The sequence below is a fragment of the Suricata suricatta genome, chromosome 12 (assembly GCF_006229205.1).
Source record: "Suricata suricatta isolate VVHF042 chromosome 12, meerkat_22Aug2017_6uvM2_HiC, whole genome shotgun sequence".
Taxonomy (NCBI): domain Eukaryota; kingdom Metazoa; phylum Chordata; class Mammalia; order Carnivora; family Herpestidae; genus Suricata; species Suricata suricatta.
The window spans coordinates 5,742,055-5,752,362 of record NC_043711.1 but is presented as its reverse complement, the minus strand read 5'-3'; the positions used below and the strand labels follow the sequence as shown (position 1 = coordinate 5,752,362).

At 52.4% G+C, this 10,308-nt stretch overlaps 1 protein-coding gene across 1 annotated transcript in view; it reads left to right on the top strand.

Moving 5' to 3' along the window:
• Positions 1–3,960, top strand: part of TEX45 (testis expressed 45) — a 5,796-nt gene extending 1,836 nt beyond the window's left edge. The window contains exons 3-10 of the mRNA XM_029916233.1: positions 27–235; positions 1,268–1,374; positions 1,463–1,563; positions 1,811–1,923; positions 2,004–2,113; positions 2,464–2,668; positions 3,147–3,232; positions 3,709–3,960. Coding sequence (XP_029772093.1) covers positions 27–235; positions 1,268–1,374; positions 1,463–1,563; positions 1,811–1,923; positions 2,004–2,113; positions 2,464–2,668; positions 3,147–3,232; positions 3,709–3,936 — 1,159 coding nt within the window. The 3' untranslated portion in view covers positions 3,937–3,960. The remainder of the gene's footprint in view (positions 1–26; positions 236–1,267; positions 1,375–1,462; positions 1,564–1,810; positions 1,924–2,003; positions 2,114–2,463; positions 2,669–3,146; positions 3,233–3,708) is intronic.
• Positions 3,961–10,308: the final 6,348 nt, after the last annotated feature.

The following is a 10,308-nucleotide window of genomic DNA, read 5'->3' as shown; positions in this document are numbered from 1 at the left end:
GTGTTCGCGCCCGCGCACCTCCGCACCGGCCTCTCCACCGCGCACGCCGACTTCGGCTGGCCCGACGGGCTGGCGCGCGCTGGCGAGCCGATCCGCGGCGCGCGCCTCATCTCCGCCCGCGACTCGGTGCCTTCTGGCGACCGAGCCAAGCTGCGCATCCCGCCCACCACCTACCAGGAGTTCTTCGCGCCCCACGACTCATTCCCGCGGCCCCGCGCGCCCTGCGGCCACTTCGGTGAGCGCGCCCACGCGCCCCATGTGCGATTTGCCAACCTCGAGCTTCTCAAGGCCGGCGGGGATTCCGCGCCTACTCCCAGGGGTCATTTGTCAAAGTCTGGAGATCATTTTGGTTGTCACGACCCGCGGAAGGGGGTACTCCTAGCAAGAAATGAATGGAGGCCAGCGATGCTGGTCAACACATCCTACCATGCACAGGACAGTTGGCCCCAGTAAAGAATTACCCAGCCCCAAACGTCGATAGTACCAAGCCTGAGAAAACCTATAGCTTCCCTGAGCCTCAGTTTCTACATTCATTGAATGGCATAACTCCTGATTTTTTTCAAGGGGCTGTGGCGTGGGTAGAAGTCATGAATGGTGGTTTCAGGACAGACAAATCTGCTAAGTGACCCCCCCCACCACCCACACATCCCAGCCCCGCCACCATAGTAGTTATGTGAGTCTGAGCAAGTTGACCAGTCCAAGTCTCGGTTTTCCTCATCCGTAAAGTGGGAGCAACAACAGCACCCCACTTCATAGGAGGAGCTGGTGAAGCCAAAAGAGCCCAGAGTGCATGATGCACCTGGCATAGAGTGACCGCTCAGGAAAGCCTAGCCGTCGTCGGTGTGATTTTCCAATTCTGTGACTCCAGGGGAACCTGCCCCTGGACATCACTAGTCAAGAGTCCCTCCAAGCTGGACTCAGGGTTTATCAGATCTGGATGTGCCTCAGTTCCGGTTTTGAATTTCTGTGACTTCTGGCAAGTCACTTGATCTCTCTGAGCCTCAGGAAGGCTGTAGAGTCGGGAGAATAATACTAACCCCCAAATGAGGTTCGAAGCACTTAGCCTAGATTCCTGGCTCCAGGCAGGCATCTTGGTAGTTACTCTTGTCATCATTATTTGCATTATTTTTGCTGTTTTCCACACAGCCCTCAGGTGAGGCTAGTCAGGACTGCCCACCTCCCTTCTCCAGGCCAGGAATTGAACCCCAGTGGGCCTGAGGCTGCAAAGAATCAATGTCATTCTGTCTCTACTCCTGCCCATCCTCAGGGGGCCTCAACGCACTCCAGTGGGACCACACGAGACAGGATGAAGGGACCTCCTACCAGAGACAGTTCCAGGCCCTGCCAGGCCCACCTGCCTCGAAGTGTAAGAGGGTAAATCGAGGCGGGGCTGGTGCTGCTGGGGTGGACAGTGGCAGGGGCTGGGTCGTGCTGCCCTCTTGTCACCTCCGTCCACCCACAGGCCTCCTCCAGTGTGGAGCTGGGAGACTTCAAGATTGGCTATGGGCCCATGTGCTCCGAGCAGAAAGAAGCCTACGGGCCCCAGGGTCTGCCCCCAGACAGGTACAAAGGGACTGTGGCCTTCCACCAAGACAGAGCAAAGGACTCTCAGTGACATGTGGCGTGTGCCAATACTGTGGGCCTCGCTCACCTCCAAGCAAGGCCCACTATTGTGCCAGATCTCCCACCGTTAGCCTCCCACAGCCTGGCCTTTGGGAAGCCCGCCCCTCTCCCATTTCCTGGAGGCTGACAAGGGTCCAGATCACATCCATCTGATCATAGAGTGCCCCCCCCCCCGCCTTATCTGCAGGTATGACAAGGCCCGGGCCTCGGCCCACATCCACCAGGTGAATATTCATCCTGGGGATGGTCTCTTCCATGACAAGACCACCAAGGCTGAACACTTCTCTCCCCAAGAGCCAGGTGAGAGTCTGCCCCCTCCCGTGCCCTGCCCCCAACAGCAGCCTCCTAGGTGCGCTCAGCGCCTCCTCTGTCACTGGCAGAGCGCTTTGTTCTGCACCACGACGTGACTCCGCCATCGCACATCCTGGAAGGCAATGGGCGCTGCGGCCCGGGCAGCCTCACCACCTCCACGCACTTCTTCCACGGCCAGGTCAGCGGGAAAGGGGAGAAGGCCGCAGAGCCCATCAGGGAAAAGGGGTTCCTAGGCAGTACCAATAGCAAGTGCAGAAGCCTTGAGATGAGAGTGAGCTTGACTTGGGGGGGGGGGCGGGGCTCCTGGATCTATCTGCGGGATGTAGGGTTAAGACAGTTAACCACTCCGAGCCTCAGTGCCTCTTGTCTGCAAAAATGAGATACAATGCCAACTCCCAGCACCAGCACGCGGGGCCCAGAGAGGGTGTGAGCTCTCCAAGGTCGTATAGCGCTCACCTCTTCTTTCGCACACGATTTTGGGACATCCCGGACATTTGGGAGCTTCCCAGATGCAATGTGGTCCAACAGCCACCGCCCGTGAACAAGCCACCCAGCCGCCACGTGCCTCACGAGAAACTGAAGAGTCACGTGGGCCTAGGGGAGTCCTCGCTGCTCGGACAGTTCTTCCAGACCTCCACGGGCACGGACTATTGCCTCCCGGGCACGGTACAGAAGCCCCCGCAAGCACCCAGTCTCCACTTGCTGCCTAGCAGCCTGCCCCAGGGCACCGGCGGTGAGTTGGAACCCCGCCCCCCGCCATTCTCGCCCCGCCCACTGCCCCACTCTGGCTCCGCCTCCTGCAGAGCTAGATCCCACCTCGTGATCCAAGACCCCGACTCAACCCCTGGACATCCTTGCCCCGTCTTGGACCTGACTCCGCCCCCTTCACCATGGCACCGCCCTCTGCGTGATCATAGCCCCGCCCCTCCTCATATCTGCCCTCCCCCGAACCTAATCCCTGCTCAACAGTCAGACTCTGGCTCCGTCCGCGCGCCAACAAGCCTACCCCACCTGCCCTCCCCCACGACTCTGCGCTTGCCCCGCCCCTGGCTCCTCCCTCCTCCCCGCCTCTGAGTCCATCCTATGCTCTAACTTCAACGCGGGCTCAGGCTTCTCCCTGAACCCATGCTAACTCTCACAAATTTCTGCCCCGGGGCCCTGCCTCTCCTCCCTCAGCCCCTCATCTCGATTACCCCCACCCAAATCTACAGAAACAGATTTTTTAACCATGAACCAGAAGATGCTGAAACCGCATAGAACAGCTCCGGCCTCCGTGACTGAAGAGATGCTACAGCGGGTGAGGGGGGGAGCGGTATCTCCCGGACCAGGTACCCCCCAAAGTAGTGTAGTTTCGTCTCACCTCAGGCCCAGAATTAGTGTCAAGTTCGTTCAGGGTCACTCTAGAAGGTGACAGGGTCATCTTAATGTCACCCCAGCCTCAAGGTCATCCCTAGTTCACCTCCAGGGTTATTTCAGGGTCAGCTTAAGGACATCTTTATATCACCAGCCACAGTTATACCCTCAGCTGAGGGTAAGCTCAGAGTCGCCTAGGGTCACCACAGTCCTGGGGTCATTCTAGGGGTCCCCCGGTTTCTCACCAGCTTCTCATCCAGCTCCTGGGTCAGCCCAAACTGGGATACCTTTTGCTCACCTCCCCAGAGTCCAATTATCGGCCTTTGCTGCTCCCAGGGTTGTATGGGGACCAGGGGGTGGGCCAGGTGGGACAACCATCTCTCAGGCCGTCCTGCCAGGCTCCCCGCCCTGACTCCGCAGTGCAAGTACAGCCACATTGAGCCTCCACTGGGTGGACAGCGCTTCTTCTCAACCCAGTACGAGGATGAGTTTGCCTTCAAGTTCCAGAGCCCAGCAGTGCTGAGATTGGCCAACCCCCAGGAGAGCCGTGTGCCCCTGGGCTCCCCCCGCCAGTGGGGCTGTGGGGCTGGGAAGGTAGACCTTTGGGCCCCCCAGCCCCCTACCTACCCATGCCCTGCCCAGCAATAAACACTGCCTTGGCAACATCAGTCAGCCATGAAAGATGATGCTTGGTGGGATGGAGACTGTACCGGAGAGAGCGACTCCATCAAAAAACAAAACAAAACTGAACAGACACTTCTGTGGGCCCTGAAGGTCACCCCACTCTGGGCAGGGAGGCCATTCCCACTTGTACAGAGACTTGGCGGTTGGACTCAGTGTAAGGTGTCAAGTGCACCAACAAATCTGAATGGTGTGGAGAGAGTGGAGTTATGGTGTTGAACAGGGCACTGTGGTGCAGGGTTGAGAATGTAGGCTCCCAGAGCTGAATGGACAGGCTCTAAATCTGAACTCCTCTGTCCGGGATAGTAGTCTTGGGCATGTCACTTAACCCCTGTGAGCCTCATCTGTTTGCTTATCTGTAAAGTAGACATGAATGGCAACCCTCTTGTGAGAATGTTATAAATGAGAAATATGCACACTTGTGTGTGTGTGTGTGAGTGTGTGTGTGTGTGTGTGGCTGAGGGTCAAGGAGGGAAGAGCACTTCCCTTCTGAGCATGAAGATGAGGAGGAAAGAGGAAGTGAGGGCATGGGAAGGGGTGGAGAAGCTGAGAGTGGCCCAGCAATTTCCCCCACTGTGGGTGGAGGCGGGAAGCACTGGCTGGCAGGGCAACTGGCCCCCAGCTCAGAGCTGGGTCCAGGGACAAATCAACGAAAGCCATAAGGACATGAACAAGTTCAGAGCGGGTAGATGTCCAGCTAGGGACAAAATGAAGAGACTGGAAAGGAGGAGGATGGCGCGGAGCCCTGAAACCTGTCCATGACAGGGCTTGACAAGCAGGTCAACGAATGGTACCTTGGACAGCGCCCCCATCTTGAAGGTGTTGGGTGTGGTGAAATTGGCTCTGTCTGGGGAAAAAATGGGCCTTGGTGGACCAGACGTGGTAGCAGGCTGTGGACAATCTAGTTTCAGGGAATGGACATGGCTCCTGACTCTGTAGTCAGACCTTCAAACACCAGGGCCTCTAATCCAACGAGCCACTAAGAGCCAACAGTAACCCTCTCCCCCTGGACAGCAATTCTGTGAGGCCAGGTTGTCAGTTCCACAGGAAGGACAGGAATCCAGGTTTGGGTCTTACAGAATAAGATGGCTCTTTCAGATGCACTCATATTACCCATGCAAGAGTCTGCTGGCTGGAAAACACCTCTTCCGGGGCGCCTGGGAGGCTCTGTCTGTTGAATGTCCAACTTCGGCTCAGGTCATGATCTCACGGTTCGTGGGTTCAAGCCCCACATTGGGCTTTGTGCTGACAGCTAGCTCAGAGCCTGGAGCCTACATCAGATTCTGTGTCTCCCTCTCTCTCTGATCCTGCCCTGCAAGCGCTGTCTCTCTCTGTCTCTCAAAAATAAATTAAAAAACATTAAAAAATTTTAAAAAAACCTCTTCTTGCTTTCACTAAAGATGTACATGACACACTTCTGAATTACCTCCTGATGAAGCAGTATTTCTCAAACCCAGTACTTCTGACATTTTGGATGGGATCATTTTTTTTATTGTTAGAGGCCCTCTTGTGCATGTAGGATGTTTGGCATCATCCCTGACCTCTACCCGCTAAGTGCCAGTAGAATTCTCCCTCTATCTCAGCCAGTTGTGACAACCAAAAATATCTCCAGGCATTGCCAAATATCCCCTGGGGGCAGGGGGCAGTTGTCCTGGTTAAGAACCACTGCAATAAACCCAGCCTACAAAGATCCCCAGGGCAAACTCAGGCTCTCCTGATGAAGCCAGTCTGTTTGTTGACAAGACTACTCTTAACTAAAAGGTGATTCCTTTTTGCCTTGCCTTCCAGGAAGCTCGGAAACTTACTGTGGTATTCATTTCCATGTAGCGCTGGTTGCAGGATTATTTGTGCTCCTGCCTGGTTCTGGGAGTGATTTAAAGCAACTCAGACACCAGAGGAAAACTAATGGGCGCGAGTTACAAGTAGGTGGATTTCTGCACTAACTGAAACATTTTCTAACAATAGGGTTGACTAGCCCGGGGATGGGTCACCGAGAAAGAATGATGACTCTGCTGGAAATATTTTCAGTGCAGAAAGATACTTCGTCATGATTTGGGATGTATTTTATGGATTTATGTCCCTTCCTGTATTCCACTCACCCCTCCCCACCACCAAAAAAGGCATTTCTTTAAAAAAATTCTTTTAATGTCTATTTGTAAGAGAGAGAGAAAGAGAACACAAGTGGGGAAGGGGCAGAGAATGAGGGAGACACAGGATCTGAAGCAGGCTCAAGTTCCAAGCCATCAGCACAGGGCCCGAGGTGGGGCTCGAAACTGTGAGATCATGACCTGAGCTGAAGAAGTCGGACATTTAACCGACCGAGGCGCCCCCCAAAAAGGCATTTCATACTAACGACAGAAACCCAGAAGGCTGATAAGATAAATAAAATAGGATTGAACCTGGGAAAACAGATGAATTTTTAAAGAGAAACATTTCATCACCAAACAGCAGAATTCAGACCTGTCATTTACCTGTCTGTCTGTCCTTGGGCAAGTGACGGCCTGCTCTGATCCTCACTTTCCTCATTTGTAAAATGGGATGGTAATCGTTCTTCCTCGCACGTACCGTTCTTAGAAGAGGGCTTCACATGTGGTTGCAGCTGGACAGGTGCTCGATTTTTTTAATGTCTTAGGTTATTTTTGTTGCAAGTGACAGAAACTCAGCTTGCTCTAGTTGAAACAGAAAGGGATTGTACTGACTTTGTTATGGTTTTGTTTTATTGGTTTTTTTTTTTTTTTTTGAGAGGCAGAGAGAGACCGTGCAAGCAGGGGAGGGTCAGAGAGACAGGGAGACACAGAATCCAAAGCAGGCTCCAGGCTCTGAGCTAGCTATAAGCACAGAGTCCGATGCGGGGCTCGAACCCACGAACCATAAAATCATGACCTGAGCCAAAGTCAGTCGCTTAATGGACTGAGCCACCCAGGCACCCCTGTACTGACTTTGTTAAAAAGAAAGCCATAGGCCCCAAACAGTGTTCCATGGACCAGGCTAAATCACCAAATAGGGGCTTAATACCTAACCTGATTGCAGTTTCAACCTCCTCCAGAAATGTAAGTTTTAATCTATCAGCCAATAAATTTCTGAGATGCACCAGTAAGGTCATCTGTCACAGGGGCTCTCTCCATCCCCCAAAGGAAGATGAGGTAGTCTATCCAATAAGATCCCCTGTGCTTCCCCTGGGGGAAAGTGACTTTGCGGGAACAACCCTTTTTCTTTTGCTTATCTTGCCCTACCCTCCTTCCTATAAATACCTTCTATTTCGCACAACTCCTCATAACGCCCCTTACGGTTAGAAGGAATGCTGTCCCATTCATGAATCATTTAATAAAACCAATTAGATCTTCAAATTTGTTTGGGTGACTTTTGTTTTTCACAACTTACAAACAAAATCTGGAATTAGGTCTCACATGAGGCTCGCTGGTTATGCATCAGGACTGTTTTCCCTCACCGCTTCTCAGTCCCTGCATCTCTTCAAGTGGTGGCTTGGGACCACTTTGGTTCCAAGGACGTTATAAAGAGATGCTATAACCCAAACCCCTTTTGATGAAAGCCTCAAAGGAGGAAGGAAGGAGCGTGCCTCCAACTCCTCTTATTGGAATTTAGGGGACACTCTGATTGGCGCGTTTGAGTCACGTGCCGAGCCGCGAGCCAATCATTGTGCCCAGAGGGATAGAATGCTATGATTGGATTGCCGGCCCACTAGCCTACCTCTGGGTGATTTGCTTCCCCAAAGCTCACCAGGGTCTTTGAGCCTGGAGCCCAACCTTCCAGGATCTTGTTTCCTAGCAACAGACTTGTGCCTGCCCATCCCTTTAGCGTCTATTTTGCTCCAGGTTACAATCTAGAGGGTGGAAAGGCAGCTAATAGGCTCTTCCCAACGGAAGGTAATTGTACCTTTGTACACAGGGAGTCAGAGTTGCAGAATAGCCTGGGGCATGAAGTGCCCCCGGGTTCTCGGACAATCCCAATCTTATGGCCCACCTCATTACTAACTTCCTCTTCTAGCTAGGGGCAGAGAATTCGGCTCTGGCAATCACAAAACCGAGCAGATGCTAGTCTCTGCTTCTAGAAGTACACAGAGGTAGCTTGTGTCTGTGGAAGGAGACCTTTCTGAAGGCCTTATGAAAGCTCGTACATATTTCAACATCCTCAAGTTTTCCTAAAGTCCCTCAAACCACAGTCTCAAGAGACACGTGTTTAGAGTCCCAAGATAAAATAGGGAACATTTTAATAAGCTATTTTTCTTCCCCATAACAGAGATTTCTTGCTTCTCCGGGAAGGCTCTTCTCAGGGCAGACTGTGCGCCGTATAAATCTAGGGAGTCGCCTACACTTTAAAGTGAATGCATATGTGTATGTGGTGACCCTAGCCCTCTACTTCAACTTCGCTCCGCCAATCCCACATTTTAAGTCATTTCCTTCAATACCCTTCCCTTTCCAGGTACTAATTCTAAATAATTTAAGACTATCATGAATTCAAGGGGACAGAATAAGGATTCAAGGAACAAAACTACCCTACATGTCTGGGAAATGTGTTGGGTCATGGTATTGGAAAGGATCAGGGCACTGGTTTCAGGTATGGCTGTATCCAGGAGCTCAACCAATATTGCCAGAACTGTCTCTCACTCTCACCTGCACATCCCGGTGTAGACTGCCTTCAGTCTGCAAACTGTTCTTCCAGACAATTGCAGAAGGTGGCTGTGGGTAGGATGTACAGTTTTTTTTTATCCCAGAGGAAGAATGAGACCCTCCAATGTCATGTCCTCAGACTTATTTATTGTGGCCAGGTGATGGAGTTGTCCGATCGGTAAATTTAGATCGAATGGTATTGGGGGGCTGTGTTAGTCTGGAGTAGTGGGGAAGGATCCACAAAGGGAAAGCAAGGTGCTACAGAGGTACTGAGCACACAGAAACAACAGATGTCATTACGAAAAGTATTCGGTATGGGATCTTCCGAGAGGCGACAGGGTGAGGAACCAGTGACATAATCCAATTTCAGTCTCAGCCCTCTCGATCTGCAGTGTGCTTTCTGCAGAGACGTGGAGAGCAAGTTTCAGACCACAAGCTCTGCACAGATCTAGAAGCTTCACCAAAGGAGAGAGAAGACTCCTGGGGGCCTGCTGTGCTTGAGGCTGTCTTCAAGGGAAGGTGGTGTCGAAATTCACTGGCCAACGACCATTAGAAATACACCTGTAGTAAAAAAATATATATATTTATATATATTTAAAAATAAATAAATAAATATATATATATATATATATTTTTTTTTTTTTTTTTTTTAGCTTGCTCCAGCAGGGCAGATCACATAGTAGGAACCATGGGACACCTCCACAGAGGGTGTTGTAGGACAGGAGGGCATCTTTTAGGACGCGGGCATGTGCTGGGTAGTTTTAAAGACAGTTGAAGAGAGTAGAGGCAATTCTAGGTTGGTGCTGGCAGGGAGCTGGTTGGCGCCTGGGTATTTTGATGATTTTTATCTCGCAGCAGGAGGATGGATGTGGAATTGTCGTTGGTAAGAGGCAGTAGTCATTTGCGTTGGTCGGGAGAGGAGGGTGTGTATTCATTTTTGTGGTGGCGGCGTGTCCTTGTCTCTGGCTGGGTTCAGACATGGTCACAGAGCGGCCTTGTGTGATCATTGTTTATATTCTGCGACCGTTGTTGACGCTCAGTGAAGAACATCGCGGCCCAGCTGCCAGCTGCTGGGGCTTTCTCACTCCCTCTTTGCGGGGATCTGTGTCTCCAGGTAAAGTCTCCCCATAGTCCTTCCCGGCTCTGGCCTAGGCTTCTCCGGGACAGCTCATCGCTTCCCGTGGGCGTCACACACAGGGAGTCCGCCAGTGACAGCAGTGAGTGACCTATCAGCCCGGTAGGAGGGAAACAACTCAGGGACACTGTTCCCAGACCTTTTCCGTGGGGAATCTTAATGGGAGACGCTGGAATGAGCAAAGATTGAACAACTTTGTAAACTGCAGGGCTTCTCAGAGCCTTGGCTGTGTTTACGTGCCTTGCCAGCCGGCTAGGGAGCTAAGGTTTGGTGAACAAAGATAGAGTCAGAGACATGGGCAGGAGGCAGAGACAGAGGAGGACAGAAAGAGAGACAGAGGGGCACAGGCAGAAAAAGTGACTGGAACAGAGGCAAAGATATTGAAACAGAGAGACGCAGAAAGAGAGGGACAGAGAGACAGAAAAGAGCAGAGCTAGACGCGGAGAGGGGACAGAGATGGAAAGAGAGACAGGGACGCAGAGAGACAGCCACAGGGGCCGAAGCAGGCGAGGGCAGAGAGGGACCCCGAGAGGCTGAGACGCGCGGCCGGGCCGGGGCGAGGGCGGCGCGGGACGG